General features: G+C 42.5%; 1 protein-coding gene across 2 annotated transcripts in view; it reads right to left on the reverse strand.

Moving 5' to 3' along the window:
* adgrl1a (adhesion G protein-coupled receptor L1a) overlaps positions 1-18573 on the reverse strand; it is a 56382-nt gene that overhangs the window by 12060 nt on the left and 25749 nt on the right. For both annotated transcript variants that reach the window (XM_085352590.1, XM_085352589.1), the window contains 7 exons: positions 10635-10842; positions 10165-10429; positions 7351-7678; positions 4504-4797; positions 2511-2614; positions 1377-1562; positions 1144-1182 (listed from right to left, as the gene is read on the reverse strand). In XM_085352590.1, the coding sequence (XP_085208716.1) occupies positions 1144-1182; positions 1377-1562; positions 2511-2614; positions 4504-4797; positions 7351-7678; positions 10165-10429; positions 10635-10842 (1424 nt within the window). The remainder of the gene's footprint in view (positions 1-1143; positions 1183-1376; positions 1563-2510; positions 2615-4503; positions 4798-7350; positions 7679-10164; positions 10430-10634; positions 10843-18573) is intronic.

Raw genomic sequence — 18573 nt, forward strand, 5'->3', positions numbered from 1 at the left:
ATATTGTAAAGTGTTACCGTATAACATTAGCACCTCAAAGTGCAAAGTCTATTGCACTATAACTTCCGAGAAACTCACCACTTCCTTGCACTACATTTATTACTCTGCTATGTAAGACATATTACCATTCTATTTCACACTTACAATTCATTTAATGGCAATTTTGATGGTTGTATCAGCTATCCAATTTATTGGAGTAGCCTGCTTGATGAATCATGTAATTCTCTTGCTCAGGCCTCTCAAAATGAAGGATTGACTGCTGCGTGGAATAAAGACCATTGCTGTTAAGAAAATGAATTCAGCATCAGAATGCACTCTATCAGCTACAGAAGAAGAAGACAGAGGGTGTTTTTCGTTTATCCTCGGATCAGTGAGCTACCTTTGCAGTAAGTGACAAAAAATAATGGTCGAGTAACATACTACACAGCAGCCTTTACATTCATCTTGCACCAACTGAGATTAGAAGATGTGGGGTCATATTACTATATGCTGCAGACAGGTCAAAGCACATAAAAGACTGCGCTGCAGAGTGCCGCATTTCATCATTACAGAGAAGCATACACAAGGCCTTTTCCTGATATTAGATTACGGCTCCCTCAGAACAACAGATATTGCACAAATATTGAAAAAGCACAGAAGGGTGTAGTAACACCAACTGCTGCCTTTCATGCTATAGTCAAATTACATTTTCTCAAAGCGACAGATATTGTCCCTTATTGTGAAACACAGTGAAGCCAAGGGCACTACTATGCATTTAAGACCACTCAAAGTGCAAAAAAGCCACAATTAAATCACAGACAGATGACTTCTTCATTAGTTGAAATGTAATTTTACATATATGCACACCATGAGCAATAGAAAAACTATAAGAGCAGCTTGCCCTGCTCTGGAAAATACTTTAATATTTAGTACGTGGTGTCTGGCAGAAGTTATTCTACATCTTACTCACACTGCCTTCCAGAACAAACCAGAATTTCTAAAAGTGATGATTCCAAAAGCAGCATCAATCACAATACAGAGCTGAAGAAACTTCATCCACAAGCCTAGTCTGCTCAAGGATTTATCTTCCCTCAGCTATTCTAAGTCACAGAGCAGTCCGACTCCACAGGCATGTAAAGCAGCTAGATAAAAGAGGAAAGCTACCTGGATGTATGCCTTACAGGTCCGCTCTCTCTTCTGAAGCTAGAAGGGAGAAAAACAAAGCCTGAAATTAAGAAAAAAAAAACTAAACAAAATCAGAAACCACTTTTTTGCTTATGAGCTGCTAAGTAAATCTGCATGACGCGAAGCATTCTTTTCTTATTCTTGAGTTAAATATATCTTATCATCAAGTGTGTGTCTTTATTCACGCACATACTGTTGACACTCTCTTCTACCTTGTTGTAGTTTCTTCCAGCTGGTTCCTTGTTTCCAGGCCTCAGGGTCTGAAGCTGGGCATCCAGTATATCCAGCAGCTGCTCAATCAGTCGGACAGAAGAGCTAACATCTCCAGCCTGGATCCGACCCCAAGTGTGGTTCACCAGCTCGCTAGCTATGTTGGCAGCATTTTCCCCACTCTTTATCTGCACATTAACACACAAACCCCAAACTGTTCAAATGTTCTCACGCGTACCACAACCACAACAATACACATGCTCTGTACACAAAACCCTCAGCTTGATGTTTTTTCAGTAATCAGATTTCCGTCTTCATTACCAGCTCTTCCTGCATCATTGTAAACAAAGATGGACCTTGTACAACACATCATGAAGTTTTTATTCTCCCTAACCCTGTTTCACTTGCAAATTACACCCTTAGCAACCGCCTTGCAATTGCGATTGATTTTCGCCAAAAGGAGAAGGTATAATGGATTCTTCAATGATGTTATTTTTCAGAGCGCTGCTACTTACCCTTCCAGGCACATGCACACACTTAAAAAACCTTTAGGAAAGCTGCTCAGCGGCATGCATGGCTAAACAATCAAGAATTTCTCCAGCAGAAATGTAGCTGTGTTAACGAGAGTACTCCGAATTCCACTTTGAATAGACTGTGAAATCTGATTACTGTCAAAATTGGGGAATGATCAGATTTCCGCAAAGTATTTAGTAACACAGTTTGGAAATTTAAATAGCAGTCAGCTAAGTTAATCACTGGGCATCATCTAGAGACCATGACGTTTAGCTACTGCACAGGTATAATGGATTATATGAGACTACGATCGAAGCAAGACAAAATGAAATTGAATTGGCTGACTTCTATGCAAGCTGTGAGACGCTACGGCTGATTTTTTTTTAAATAAGTTACCCTAGCTGTAATTAAGGTATGTTACCTAAAAAAAAAAGTGAGTTAATTAAGTATTAAGAGCAGATGCCTTGTAATAAAGAGCCACTTGAAATGAGTCTGTATTTTAATCAGGACAGCCCTAGAGATATGTTAATGTGTGTGTGGAGGTGGACAGGGAAGATAGTCGGGGCAGTGGGGCACAGGAAAGGGACAGACCCATGGCCAGGGAGTTTGACTCCAGGTCTCACCTTCTGGGCTACCTGGTTGACCCAGGGGGAGGTGCAGTTACTAAGGTCAGGACCCCGTGGGTTCCACATGACCTGATCCGCCAAGCACTGGAATGAAGCAATGCCTAGAGAAAAGCAGAAGAATGGGAGGGGGGGCAAATATATTAAGCATTAGGCGTCTCAAAAGTGGGAGATTTTTTTTTCTTTAAACAAGAAAAATGGAAGGAAATGAATTTTAAAATTACTCAAAGTGTTTGAAGATGAGAGAGAATCAGGAAGGAGGAGGTAGAGCAGAATTTCAGAGAAAATGGGTCAAAAGTGAAAAAGGTTAAATAATGAAGTACAGGTAATGAGAAAGTGAGGGAGAAAATGACTGGGTAAGAAAAGGTTTCGATGATGTAAAAAGAATGACTTTAAAGGAATACATCCTCACGTAGCACATAATGCTTACTCCGTTCACACAGTCGTACAGCAAAGACATCAGGTAAGATCTCTCACTGTCAAACACCTGAAGGAAAGCACCTTCCACCAAACCTCATTTCCAGCTAAGTTTTTCTGTTCAGTTACGGGGGTTCAGAGAAAGGACAGCATGGGGGGATTAAACCAGAGGAGGGTCTGTCTGCTGCTAACACAAATAACCAACGTTAAGTTGCGAAGAGAAGGCAGAGAAGGGAAGAGAGAAGATGGGACAGGGGACAATGCAGCAAATAGGGCTGTTCCATATAACGATATATATCGGATGATGATATAAAAACATCTATTGTTTCATTTTACGCTATCGTTTGTTTCGTGGTGTCGCAAAATAAACTGTTTACGGCAATATTTTTTCATCGTTTTGATGGTCACTGTAGTGGCTCTACTAATTTCTTAAAGTTCTCTCTTTCTCTTACATTTAATATAACCACACTACAGACAGACAAGCGTTTGTTTTTATGCGTTGTCGTTAGCAACAATGACGGTAAAACCACCGCGTGTCCGCTTGTTCCACATAAACCTTTCACAATAAAGCTCAAGATCCTGTTGAGACTTATCAAAATAAACTGAATCACGTGAAAGAGCAGATTATTTACGGATGAGAAGCAAAAAAGAGCCGTCAGGTGCTAAAAAATAAACCTTAGACTCAAACGTTAGAACAGGCTTTTCCCCGTAGCACACTGTGTAATAAATACTCACAAAGAAAACTTATGTATAAAAATGGAAACACTTCACGCAAGTCGAGCTGCCCGAGATTCACAGAATTTACAGAAAATGTTACATTTTTGTGATTTATATCGTTATCGAACGATAGATGTCTTAATATCGGGATATGAGCTTTTGGTCATATCGCACAGCCCTAGCAGCAAACGTTTCATAGTTGTCGAAAGGATCAGAGCAGATGTGGCATTGCATTTCATATTCCCTTCTTCCTCTCTCTCCCACTGATTTTTCTCTCCTCGCTGTTACTGTTCTCTATACTCTCCTCCATCGACCACAGATTAGGTTTGAGAGCGCTGCCAAGACGAGGCAATTAAGCCTGCTGCTGATTTAACGCAGAGAGAACATAAAGAAACAGCAAAAGACACTGGAAGAAAGATGGAGGAGATTTCTTTTTTTCTGCAACTACAGAGTTTTTTGTTTTGTTTTAGGTTTTTTGACGGCTGGATGTTTAAGAGTAAAGTAGCAAGCATGAAGGGAGGTGAAGCCTGTGTTGCCTTGTCTTTCATTTTATTATTCGCCACTTTCAATCAGCTCTGTTTCTCTGGGAGATGAGCCTTTCATTTGTGGAGGACGAGCTTTCATCTGCAAGTCCTCGGGGACCGTGCCTACTGGTGGGACCAACGCAAGGATGGAAGACAACAACAGCGGAAAAAAACAAGTGTGAGTGCCCAAACGTGCTTATCACTTGGGCACATGCGCTGATATATATGGCAAACACCCACATGGTACTTGATGTACGAGTATGCTTGAAGCTCATATGATGAGTAAAAAAAAAAGAACAAATGTTTGAAAATAAATGCACGCGGGTTTTTCTCACCTAAAGATCCTTTAGGACATGGACGGTCCACTGTTTCTCCTCGCTGTGTTGTTGGCCACTGGACACCGCGGACGAGCTTCGTCTCGCAAAATTGTGGCTCTGAGCCTTGAGGAGGGTGAGGTGGCCGGCGGGTGACAGGCACAGTAGCAGTGATTGGTCGAAGATCGGGATTCTTGTTGATGGAACCGATTGGGCGCGAGGTGGGGGCCAGCGGGCGGGCAGTAGAGGGGCTCGCACTGGAGGTGAACGGCCTTGCTGGAAGAGTGGTGGTCACTTGAGTGGTGGTCAGAGGGCCTGAGGTAACCCAAGAGTAAATCACAGAGAGACATGGAAAAAGAGAGAGACTTAAAAGGGCTTGTAAGGGAATTATTAGAGAACAGCAAAACCTGACAGCAAAAGCCAAAAGCTAAGATCAAGATAATGAAGGACACTTGCATCTGAATGTAAGATGTCTCTCAGAAGCTGAGTTCAAAAGTTAGTCTGACAATAATTGGGGTGACAAATACTTTTTTGAGTCTCTCAAAGCCAGTTCTCCGCAGAGAGGAGGAGAAGCAGAGGGAGGAGATGGCGAGAAAGCAGCATCACAAGTCAGGGAGAAGTAAATAATTTATCAAATGTATCAGAGAAGTCACCATCACTAACAACCAAACCTAATGCGAAGATAAAAGCAAGCCATCACAACTACAAAATCCTAACTGATCAAACGCAGAGTCAGCACGCAACTCAGACTGCTGCCGCCCGTCTGTCTCTGCCTCATCTCTCTCTGGGCCTAATCCGAGCTTCATACAGGCCTTTATGCAGCTCAGATGTACAGTACATCCAAACCGCCTTCTCATACTGATGGACTGCCAAAATGCAGTGTGGCGTTCCCATTTCATCCTCTGCCTTATTTCTGAATGGCTTTTTCATTACCCATGACACAGTGATGCTTACATGAAGCGCTACAGAAGTCATACCTGAGCAGCTCTTCTTTACTTTAACTATAGCTGGGGAGAGAACTATAATCGTTTGATTCCAGTTTTTGGAATTTGTACTTTAAATGCTTTTCTTCATCTTCCTGCTTTTTCTGGAAGAAAAATGTTTTCTGTTGAAAACATTCATAGTAGTGTTTGTGTCAAGAGCATATGGGTTTATTTGGAGTGACAAGCATAAATACTCAACGTGTCCAACTTAGTCACATGTTTAACATCTTGCCCAACATAATTACCAAATGAATGTTAACTGTCATGCAAGTTTTAGGGGGAAAGAAATAACCTTATCATCAGCTTGTCGGTAGAAAACATGTATGTCAGTATGCACAGATTATGCACAATTGTTGTGACTTTGCATCTTTACATCACCAAAGTGGAAGTTAAACAAAAGATAAAATCAAGATGTAGTTTTCGTTTTATAGTAGTGGAGTTTTATAAAAGTACTGCAATAACTGCCCAGGAATTATAGCCATTTTCACACCTTTACTGGAGCTGCTTGTTTGTGAGTCTTTCTGCATTTGGTTTTGTATTTAATAACTGAAAAGCATGCTCTGTTGTGTAGAAATCATGTGACTTGGTAATTCAAGAACATCCTATTTTTTGCCTTGAAAACATCTTTGTCTGCTTTCGCTGCGTACTTTGGGTCATTATCCATTTGCGCTGCACTGTGCCATGTACATCCTGCATCCTCCTAATTCTACCAACAGTCACATCACCAATAAACACTAGTGATCCAGTTCCACAGGCAGCCATACATGCCCACGCTATAACAATGCGTCCACCATATTTGAACGATAACGTGATATGCTTCAGATTATGAGCCGTTTCTCTCTTTCTCCATACTTTTCTCTTAGAACCATTATGGAACCATTATGGTTCAACGTAATCTTGGTTTCATCTGTCCAAAGAATTATTTTCCATAACTGTTCAGTCTCTCTGGCAAAGTCTAATCTGGCCTTCTTTTTCTCGAGTGTAATCAGTGTTTTGCACCTAGTTGTAAGCCCTCTGTATTTCCATTCGATTGTATTTCCATTCATGAAGGCGTCGTTGATTGCAGGCTGTGATAATGATGCACCTACTTCCCTGAGAGTGTTCTTGACTTGGTTAGATGTTGTGGAGCTGTTTTTCTTAACCATGGACATAATTCTATTATCATCGACTTTAGCTGTCTTCTGCGGTCTTTCATGCCTTTTGGTGTTGCTGAGCTGGCCAGTACATTCATTGTTTTTTTAAGAACTGTTTTCTTAAAAAGATGTTTTGAAGATTGTTGATTTAGCCTCTCTCAAAGTGCTATCTCTGATAGGTTTATTTTGTTTTTTCAGTCTACTGATGGCCTCCTTCACTTGCATCGACAAATGAAGGAGGCCATTCACTGGAACTGTCAATATAATTGACCATTACATTGAGAGCTCCAGTGAAAAGCTAACAAATGTAACTTAAACATTTGGAAACAACTCCAGATCTTTTATCTCTTTAACTTGTCATGGAATAACAAAGGGGTTAGGTGTCATCTGGTCACAGAACTGCTTGTTAGTCAAGTGTCTAATTACATTTGAGCCTCTAAAAACAAAAAAATGTCCGCAATAATTAATCTAATACCTTAGCTGAAACCTTTGAATTAAAGCTAATAGTCTTGACTGTTTGATTTAAAGTCCACTGTGGTAGTGTACAGAGGCAAATTTACAACTTATGGACCTCGCTGTATACTTGTTGTTGCAATCTCATATTTTACCACTCATGACTCAAAATATCTCATAATCAAAAAGCTAAACATCTATAGGAAAAAAATGCACATACCACACACCAGTATTTGCAACTGTACTGTACACATGATTCGTCTGTGTAAGCTATGGGATGGGGTGAGATCTCTTCTTACCAGTGGTAGGATCTGGTGGTCCAAACTCGAGCGGGTAGCGCAGCACATTATAGTTGTTCCAGACATAAAGCTGGTTGTCTCGAGGATTATAGTCCACAGAGGAAATATACTGATAAGGATTGGGAAAAGCAATGGTGACACGTTCTTCTCGAGCATGATTGGTATTATAGGCAAACGCCACCAGGTCACCCGTTGCTTCACTGTCATCGTCCTGGTAGACTGATCGCACTGCATAAAGCACTCCGCAAGCCATGAAGGCGTTGGACGCCAACCTCTTGTCAAAGCTGGTCTCCCAGGTGCCTTCAAAGCGCAACGTGTAAGGGTTCACCTGTGGGCAAAGAGGAAGTATTCAAATGGCTAGTTTTAGCAGGCTTGAATCAGCAACGTTTTAGAGGGATTTTTACTTTTTATGGTTGTTAAAAAGGTTCAGGAAATTGCGCCATTTAAGATTAGTTCAATGGTTCGTTTTAAATATCTTAACATCACTCAGTTAGTGGAAGTTTTAAGATCAAGACAGAAAGATAGATGTTGGAAACACAGTCTATATAAAAGATGGATGTAGCCTCTGGGTCTGAGGAGTCAGTATTCAAGTACCTTAATCCTACATTCCTTCTAATGCCAGCAGGGGGTGACTCATCTTGTTGCAAAATAAAGACCAATTGCATTGAGGTTTATGAGAAAATTACCCCGCTTCTTACTTGATGTAACCTAAATGTAAATAGCTGCCTAATGACTTTGTGATCCCCTTCTTTATTTTCAGGTCTGATTTAACACAGCATAATGTTTATTTTGTTGTTATTAAAGTTGAATAGACAGTCTTGGATAAAGCAAGTTAGGCTTGAGGGCTTGGACTGAAAATTCACTACTGAATTAGGCATGCAGCTAGGTGTGTTTCTCAGTGGATCTGCCGAAAGCCAAAACACAGAACTTGAGATTGAAAACAAGTGAAGAAACCGACGTGTAACATCACAGTAATGATGACGTCATCGTCAATCTCCGACAGCTTGGCAATGACAGAAAAATCTGAAGCCTGTCCATCACCAGTCACTTAATTTTGACACATCAGATGACTGATGGTGAATCTGAAGACTAAGCCTGTGATAGCCTTAATTAAGGATGCGCCAGTCTGCTATTTAGATCGACTATCAGTCTGATACTGATCCCAGAAGCTGGTTCGGATATTGGTGACAATGAGCTGATCCAGTGACATACCTAAGATAGAGCAAAAGAAGCTTTTAATAAAGGGTCAGCAGCTTGGAAGTTTTTATTAATAATTTCTATTTGTATGTTTGGAAAAGTCTTCACTTAACTGCCAACTATGGTCAAATTGAGTTCACATGACTGAAAAGATCTGCTTGCTCATTCACCTTCACTCTCACTATGTCTGCTCAGAGGCATTATACAAACTAGAAGGACATTGGCTCATTGTAACACTCACAGGAAGCTTTTATTATGCTTACACTAACATTACACCTGTCATCAACTCAATTTATATTATTTCACTTCAGCTGAATCTTTTCAGCTCTAGTGTGTGAGGAGGAAAACGCAGAAAGGAGCCCAGCTGTGAATGACAGCAATACGTAGTAGCTTAATTACTCTTATGTTCAAATAAAAGGAAATTTATTGTGGGTTTTTTTTTTGGCATTTCTGATTTCACTAATAAATACAAACAATTCAGTAAATCAGTTAGATTTTATTATTTTAGGCAAGCTGTTTTAAGTTGACCTTGATGTTTCCGTACACATATAAGAATAATTCCCAGTCTCTTCCTTATAGTGAGGAATACAGATTACTAATATAGCACTGGGATTAGCTTGGTACAAGGCATCAGATTAGAAATGGAAGAAGTTGGATCAGTGCATCCAAAGCCCAGCTTGATTTTGAAAAAAAGCTCCCCATGCCCTCTTAAACTAATATTTTTTTCCCCTTGTATTAGGTACTGTGTTTGAGTTGTTTTTTTTAAAAAACCCTCTTAAATACGACTCAGTACTCAAAATAACAGGTAAAATTATATATATACTCCTCGTCTGGCTTTTTTTTTTCAAAACGTTGTAATAAATAGCAAAACTCCCCACAAAATAAAGCATTTATTTCTGTTGAAAGTTATCGCTTTCTTGTTTGCTACTTTGTCACTCCATTACTCTGCACTGTAATAGCTCATGCAGGGTTTGATATTTCAGATTGATAGTTTAACATATACGCTTTGAAAAACAATTTCCTGGTAAGGTCAAAGATAGTGATAATAAATGAGACACGACTATCTGAGCTACACATTAATTTTATACCCTGTTTATATAGGAACTTTCTGCCTGATTGCGGTTTTGTTGGCTGAGAAACAAAGAAGCAACTGGCATTAAAATACGAATGCTTCACGTTTACGGTCACATTTTGAGGCTGCAGAGTGAGCAGGGCAAAGTAATGTGACTTTGTATTACAGAGGATGAAGAGTATTATATGTTTAAAGTGCAGAAAACAATTCTAAATCATTCCCACAGTTTTTTGATTGTAAGTTATTAAATCCAACACTGCGGGGCAACTACAAAATAAATGAAATATTTACCATGCTGGAGGGGATTATTCTTTCTCATAATTGGATTTGAAATTCAGCCTAACCTTTTGCAGATGATGTTTTTGTGATTCATTTTTGGGGGCCAACAACATCTCTTTAATCTTATTTGTCAGTGCACTTGTGTAATCTCAATTCAAGTGTGACATATGACCTTTTGCCTGACTAGTCAGATGAGATTTTAACATAATCCACTCCCGCATTTATAATCCACACCTCATCCCCTTCTGTGCAAACTGCTCTCCCACCTGGCTGACCACCAGTCGTCCGTTGTTCGATTCAGTGGCGTAAATAACCCACAGGCCATTCTCATCCACAGCCAGGTCAATGTCTGACTTCCCTCCCCAGCGGTAAGGTGAAGTGTCATGATAGTTGGCGTTTGTGACAATCGCCTCTCCACTCTTGATGCGCGTACGTAGGTCATACTTGACTATGTTTCGTGTGCGTTCTTTGTTGTAAAACACCGCCCCATCGTACACAACAAACCCCGTGCCGTCAACTCTGTTGGGTAACCTGTTGAGACAGAATCCAGATGAAGAAATCACTTCTCCAATTCTCCATTCTGCATGGCGATGCCCCCAAGATGGCTAATGGCAGGCACACAGACACCACAATAAGAGCATTCTGCTATCGCCATCCATATCCACATCAAAAGCCAATAAATCGATACCGCAGCAGATGCCATTTGATCATCCAAGACAGTGGGAGGCGCACTCACTTGTAGGTGGTGGTGGCTCGGCTCTGTTTGAAGTCTTCCCAGGAGGCATACTCATACAGCATGTCGGTGCGATAGGGGGTCCAGGGCATGACGTACAGACGGTCCCCTGACTGTAGCGGGTCCTTACACCATGCCCCCGCCTGATGCTCTGCCTCCTGCTGAGAGCTGGGCACCTGCACCCGCAGCAGTGTCCCCGGACACACAAATACTGGAGCAGTAGAGAAGCATTGGTGCAGAGAGGAGGAGAAGAGGGAATAAAAGGAAGAGACAGAAAATGAAAACAGAGTATTGAAAGAAATAAAAGATATCAAGGCAGTGGGAGGGGTGGGAGAGAGGAAATGGGAAAAGGCCAAAGACCATTGAAAATAGAACAGGAGAAAAAGACATGGAGGGGTCGAGAGAAAGATATGAGGAGATAAAAATAAGTTGAGAATTAAAAAGGAGACAAAGAGTAGGGGGAGAATGGAGAGATGGGAAAAGGGGAGTAAGGTGAGGTACATTATCAGATTTAAAATGAAGGAAAACATAAAAGCTCGTTTGTAGAACTTCAGCATTGTGGTTGGAAACCATTTGGATATGATAAATGGGAGATTTCTGGCTGCCGCCGCAGTTTAAATGTAGTCTCTAATCTAATTTATCTTGGCCTACTTTTTATTTGATTGTGCATTTTCTATTCCAAAGGCCTCTGTTTCTTTGCTCTGCCACTGGGTGGTAAAACAGTAATTGTGGAGTTTGTTTTCTTAGGACTCAAATTTGGCTCTCAGTCAAGAGTAATACCTCAAAGAACAAAAAAAGTATCCTGGGGTAAAGATGTGAGGTTGGCTAGGCCTCCCCTTCCTCTGCAACTGCAACTCAACATCACCCACTCACAAATATTCCACACAAACAAATACATACACAAAGTCTATTCCACACGGGCAAGTACACGCAAACAAAAACAAGTGGAACCCCTGCACACCATCCATACACAAACAAGTGCACACAAACACACACACACTGAGGAAGTCTACTTCAGGCAGGTGGAGGTCACCCACAGGGGACTGCTATAAATTAGCTGGTTGATGCTGTGTTATCCTGCTGGATGGCGAGAGCACCCTGGGACCAATGGGAGTGTCTGGTTATCTATGAGGAAAGCTGCTGGCATCCTCGGCACAGTGACATCACAGCAATAGAAAACAAAAAAGCATGAGGGCAAGAGAGTGAGAATGTTGGTGGAACTACAGAATAAAACATCTGACGAGCCTGCCACATTTCCCCACTGGTTTATTTATGAAGTCTCTTTGGCTTGGGGTTACAACAGAACCGGACACTGGTTGGTCACCTAAAGACTTAACACATCTTAGGCCTAACTGGACTCGGAACAGATGACATAAAGAGCCCATGGATACCAGACAGACACTGGAATTCACACAAGGATGGTGCACAACATGCACGCACACACCCACAAGCCATACAGGCACTGTCACACAGTGACTGTTAGAGTGATGGATCAGACGAGGCTCAAACTGTCTTGAATATTGCATGGAGTCTGGTGCAGGAGGGGAATCACAACAGTAAGATGGAGGAGTTACTTCAGGCTTCTGGAAATCCAGCCGTCTCTTTCTGCTTTCTGTCATACTGCTGTTGATAGTGGATGGTGCTCTGTGGTGCTGGACCACTTAGGAATTAACCTGTTCTGTCTGAGAGGTCCAACAGGGATTGAGACTGGCAGCCAAACACAAATCTAATCAAACTCAGGCATAAACAAACACTGAATACAGACTCTTCACAAGAGGGAAGCTTGTCATGCTCCACTGTCAAACCAAAATGTTTGCTAGAAAGTACTGATGCCTGAGGTGTTTGCTTTGCAAATATGAATGTGGGTGACTGAAATATGCAAAATATTTTTGAGAGCAATGGTTAATCTGGCACTGTGCTCCAAAATATTTTCAAACAAAGGCTGCGAAGGGTAAAATATCATCGGAGTAGATAAAAATGAGTGTGGAGGGAAAAACAGCTATGCACAAGTAGGACATCCCCTTAAAAGTGCAATGGTACTGTAAATAGAGAAATAAACTCTATTAAGGAAGGCTCTGCATGTAGGTGACCCATAAACAAAGCCAGGAACAACTCTGCCTCAAGGTAAAATAAAGGACAAAGAAAAACAAACATGTAAGCCTAGTCTCTACTGTTACAGAAAGGATGACCTAATAGAGAAGTAAGTATTAAAAGACATGCAAGCATCCATCCCTGTTGCCATATTACAGTGAAATTGAAGGCGCAGTCGAGCAGAGGACAATGTAAATGTGTAATGACTCATAGTCCCTTATCCAATAAATATATTGGAGATATATATATATGTTGTAAACCTGCTCAACATTTGGCAATAAACCCCTTTCTGATTCTGATATATATATATATATACATCCATCCATTCGCTTATCCTTTTCAGGGTCGTGGGGGGCGCTGGAGCCTATCCCAGCTGTCATAGGGCGAGAGGCAGGGTACACCCTGGACAGGTCGCCAGTCTGTCGCAGGGCCAACACACTGGGACAGACAACGCTCACATTCACACCTAATGGCAATTTGGATTTTCCAATTAACCTATCCCCTCAAGCTGCATGTCTTTGGACGGTGGGAGGAAGCCGGAGTACCCGGAGGGAACCCACGCAAACACGGGGAGAACATGCAAACTCCACACAGAAAGACCCCGGCCTGATGTTGGAATTGAACTCAGGACCTTCTTGCTGTGCGGCAACAGTGCTAACCACCGTGCCGCCTAGTATATATATGTAAAGTGATATATATGTATATATATATATATATATATATATGTATATATATATATATATATATATATATATATATATACATATATATATATATATATATGTATATATATATATACATATACATACTACGCCCTGCCCGTGATCAGGTACCCTGCTGGGGTAATAGGCTGGCCAAAGGAGGAGATAGAAGCCACTGACATAAAGACAAGAAAGCTCCTGACCATGCATGGAGGGTTTCACCCCAAGTCCAGCACCCTGAGGCTGTACGCTAAGCGGAAGGAAGGGGGCCGGGGACTGGTGAGTGTCAGCACCACAGTCCAGGATGAGACAAGGAACATCCAAGAATACATTGGGAAGATGGCCCCAACTGACCGAGTGCTCAGTGAATACCTCAGGCAGCAGAAACCCAAGAAAGAGGAGGGAGACGAGGAACCATCATGGAAGGACAGGGCCCTGCACGGTATGTACCACCGGCAGATAGAGGAGGTGGCTGATATCCAGAAATCCTACCAGTGGCTGGACAAAGCTGGACTGAAAGACAGCACAGAGGCACTAATCATGGCAGCACAAGAACAAGCTCTGAGTACAAGATCCATAGAGGCTGGGGTCTATCACACCAGGCAAGACCCCAGGTGCAGGCTGTGTAAAGATGCCCCAGAGACAATCCAGCACATAACAGCAGGGTGCAAGATGCTAGCAGGCAAGGCATACATGGAACGCCATAACCAAGTGGCCGGCATAGTGTACAGGAACATCTGTGCCGAGTATAACCTAGAAGTCCCGAGGTCAAAATGGGAGATGCCCCCAAGGGTGGTGGAGAATGACCGAGCTAAGATCCTGTGGGACTTCCAGATACAGACGGACAAAATGGTGGTGGCTAACCAACCGGACATAGTGGTGGTAGACAAACAGAAGAAGACGGCCGTAGTGATCGATGTAGCGGTTCCGAATGACAGCAATATCAGGAAGAAGGAACACGAGAAGCTGGAGAAATACCAAGGGCTCAGAGAAGAGCTCGAGAGCATGTGGAGGGTGAAGGTAACGGTGGTCCCCGTGGTAATCGGAGCACTAGGTGCGGTGACTCCCAAGCTAGGCGAGTGGCTCCAGCAGATCCCGGGAATAACATCGGAGATCTCTGTCCAGAAGAGCGCAGTCCTGGGAACAGCTAAGATACTGCGCAGGACCCTCAAGCTCCCAGGCCTCTGGTAGAGGACCCGAGCTTGAAGGATAAACCGCCCGCAGGGGCGTGCTGGGTGTTTTTTTTTTTTTTCATACACATATACATATACACATACACATATACATATACACATATGACAGAATGAGGCCAAATTATAATTTTTGGATTCCACAGGGTAACAGCTTTATAGTCACACAGAAGCAGCACATGTGTTGGACTGTCACTTGACTGAGTGACACAAGTTAATGGGGGTGGATGGAATTTAAATAACGTCACAAAATAACACTGATTCTGGGTGGATGGGTGGGTGGATGGATGGATGGATGGACAGAGCAAGAGCTAAGACTAAATATATCTTAGTTACTGGATTTATGCTGTTGAGTCAGTGTATATTGGTACACAAACCACCTTTGCTGCTATCATCAAATTGCGCTGGCTTTAACAGCGAATTAACATCATAAATGTTAAATGTCAACCAACTGTTTTCTGTTGCACATTACATATTAGCATTTTTGGTATACAACCTGTGAATACCAGCTTTGACCTCTCTTGTATTTGAATTTAATCCGTTGTTATACAAGCATTCATATTAAAATCCCAGATAGACAGTAATGAAAGGTTTGAGATTGGAGCTTTGGTTGAAGATGACTTATGTGGAATTGAGTCACGGCTGGCTTTATTACTTGCAGGTAACAGACAGAGAAGAACAAGAATCATTTATGTCTCCAATATAGCTACTGTCTGCAATACAATTTACTCTCAATAAATTGTGCCCACCAAAGTGTTCTCCCAAAAATACTATGTGATTCTGCTCATTATTGCACCTAACCTTCCAGCCATGGGGTAAATTGGCAGTAGTCTATTTTCTTTTGGACTCATCACCCCAATAACACTGCAGCTCAGCAGAGAGTGTCTCTCTCTGACTGTCATTCTTTGCTTTCCTCCTCCACGTTCCACTCTTTTGCTGCTTTGTTGTACAATCAGTGTGCGTCAGTTTATTCTAATGAACTGACTGTTGGGTGGGCTCAGTGTCAAAGGGGCTCTTCAAGGGCCTTTAGGCTGTATACACAGGCCATGAGGTACACATATACACGCACCCATTCACACACTCACAGGGCAAACAAAAACAGTGGCCACGCTTCACACCCTGCAAACCCTGCCTAGGGGGCTTCATTAACTCTGGCCTGCGCTTCTCAGCCTTTCCGACTGCTCTCCTGTTTACCAGCTTTTTCTGCCTCTTTTGCTCTGCCTCCCTTTCTCTCGCTCCTTTTAACTGTGAAGGGGAATTGTAGCAGCTGGGAGCCAGAGCAGCAAAAATCTAGCTGTAGAGTATAGTACAATAGGCTATTATGTCCACAGTTTGAATGAGGTATTAGGCATTAGGCAATAAGCATTAGGCATAAGTCTTGAGATTAGGTATTATCCTAGTCTGGCTAGATCAGGTTAGCTGTAGTAGAGCCATCTGGGATTATGTGAGATAAATAGATTAATTCTTGTTTGGGTGAGGATGGAAATCTTGGAGTCATGATTATCCCAATGAAGTCACTAGGCAGCGAAGACAAAACCACTTCTTTACCCTATAAACTAGCCAGATGGCTAATGAAACTTACCTTATCAGGATTAAAACCCAGGCTGTAGCTATCATACTCTAGCGTGCCAATTACCACCGCACATACTAGGAAATGCTGCTGTAATAACTGACTATTTATCTCCATAATCCCTTTCCCGTGGAGGCACAGGTCAGCTGTTACATGTCAATATGAGGCTAGAGTGTAAACTGATGAAAGCTCCGCAACTTTCCTGAAAATGACAGTGAATTTCTCCCATTAGTGTCTCTCACCCATTTGTGATCGACTGTTAACACAATTAAAAGTGAACGCTGACAGCTTTAGGCTAAATTTAGACTTTTCATTTTCGTTGTCTTAAGCATGCTGTTTCAACGCTCGATGTGACAGCGTCATGGTGATGGTTAATGTCTGACTTTGATGATCTAAACACCCCCTGCCAATAGTTGGCAGCTGTTTCTTAAGTGGTGTCCTTGTGGGTGCTTTTATTCCCACTATATATATCTATATTTATTTTACCTAGAGGGATCTGAGGGCTGTGCTGGCTCTGCTAGCCCAAGCCTTTGCCCAGTCCAGTCCACAGTCATGGCGTGCTCACAGGACTGACTGCTGAGAGCGTGCTGCTCTAATTGAATCCCCCACCTGTTACTGGCAGGTGCAGTAAATAGGCAGCAGGGGGCAGGATGGAGCATGGCATGGTAACCCGCATCCATGCTGGACAAGTTAATGGGCTTTAAGAGTTAGTGTGTGCGCATGAGTGTGCAGTGCAGTGAGTCTCCTGATGGTATGTTGGTGCATTCATTAGCCCATAAGTGTTTGTAGATGTGTCTCAGTGTGTATGTGGATGTCCGTGTGCTTGTGTGGGTGGGCATGCATGTTGAGAGAGAAAGAAAGAAGCACAAAGAGAGAAGAAGTGTGAAGAAGGATGCGAGCGTGTTCTGTGTGTGCAAACAAGAAGAGAGTGGAGTAAGAGAGAGTAAATAGGTTATTTCCTGTGAAATGAGAATTAGGAGTGAGTTAATTTGCTGAGGAGTGACAAATAGTGACAGAGAGAAGAGAAAAATAAGGAAAGAGAAGGGAGGGGCTCGCCTTGTGTTTCCGCTTCCTTTTAGACTATAAGGGGCGTAAGGTTTTGGGAGTAAAAACACAGTACAGCAACAACAAGCATACACAGACATGAAGCTTGAGGACACACACGCTCTCAGAAAAATGCATGCAGGTACACACTATCCAGACAGTTGAAGAGGCAGGTATCAAACTGAACCTTTATCAACCCAAACATTCACCCCAGAGAATACCCTTCACTGAGACCAAAAGAGGGCTACAGCAAGAGATAGCACCCACTGAAAGCAAAGTCTTTTCTATGGCGTGAAGCTGACACTGAGTGACAGGAAAGTTGATCAGGACGAGGTTGCAAAGGATACAGGCAGCAGATACTGTAGAAAACAGAGGGGCATACCCAGAACAAGCTGACTGAGGCTTGAGAGGTAAGGAAACAACAAGCCTGCACAGCTGAAACATTAACCGAGCCTGCTACCTACCCTCACCCTCCCTCTGCTCTGAATCAGGTCTCCTAGACACACTGTCTCTCCCTAACAGCCCTGAAACCAGCCGCTGTGTTTTGTATTCATGACCAGCTGCTTCACTCACTCACGTCTCTGTTCTTTGGCTCTAACAATGCAATGGCTTCTACATGTACAGTCAATCCTCGCAATCTTCTCCCTGTGCCACTGAAAAGAGTGTCTGCGCTGCCACGGTCACATGACCGTGCTTGTGTGTGGTGGGTCATTCCTAATGAGGGGATGCTGCCTGACTCATCGTCTCTATAGCAACCACTTTTCCTCCCTTTTGCCATTCACAGCCATTCTTTGTATTTTTCCTGTCACACAATGCAGTGGTTTCTCACTCATTCCCTCTCACTTCTCTAAGTCACATGTAGGGTTGTTTGTGTAAGTAATGGTTCTGTCCTCAGATGGTCTCCAACTCCACCCTCCACGGTGATACTGGGATACTGCTCAGCAGTCTAACACTGCTTCCTTTAACTGCTTCTTTTCCTTTATCAGCAAACAAACTGGGGGTAAGAAAAGACAGTAGTTTGGTCCTGTCATAAAGGAAATACTACAATGACGTGGGTTGTTGGGCTGCTCGACTGTCAGCAAAAAGGATGAGAAAAGAGACAGAGGGAATGATAGGAGGGGAGAGGCGGCTAATGCCGACACAGTCATAAAATTGCCTCATAATAGGTAGGTTGACAGTGTGGTGGACATTCATTGAACAGTGGCATCAACACCAAGAGATACAAGTCATCAACCCAAGAACCCAATCTGTCAATCAGCGGATGAATCAGTAAAGATTATTTGTGACAGACATGGGCAAAACACAACTTTGGAATATTACTTCAGCCACGCACAGAGAAAGGAAGA

Source organism: Diplotaxodon limnothrissa, linkage group LG4 (genome assembly GCF_057381915.1).
Source record: "Diplotaxodon limnothrissa isolate DT_005_m linkage group LG4, D_limnothrissa_male_GT1.1, whole genome shotgun sequence".
In the NCBI taxonomy this organism is placed as follows: Eukaryota; Metazoa; Chordata; class Actinopteri; order Cichliformes; family Cichlidae; genus Diplotaxodon; species Diplotaxodon limnothrissa.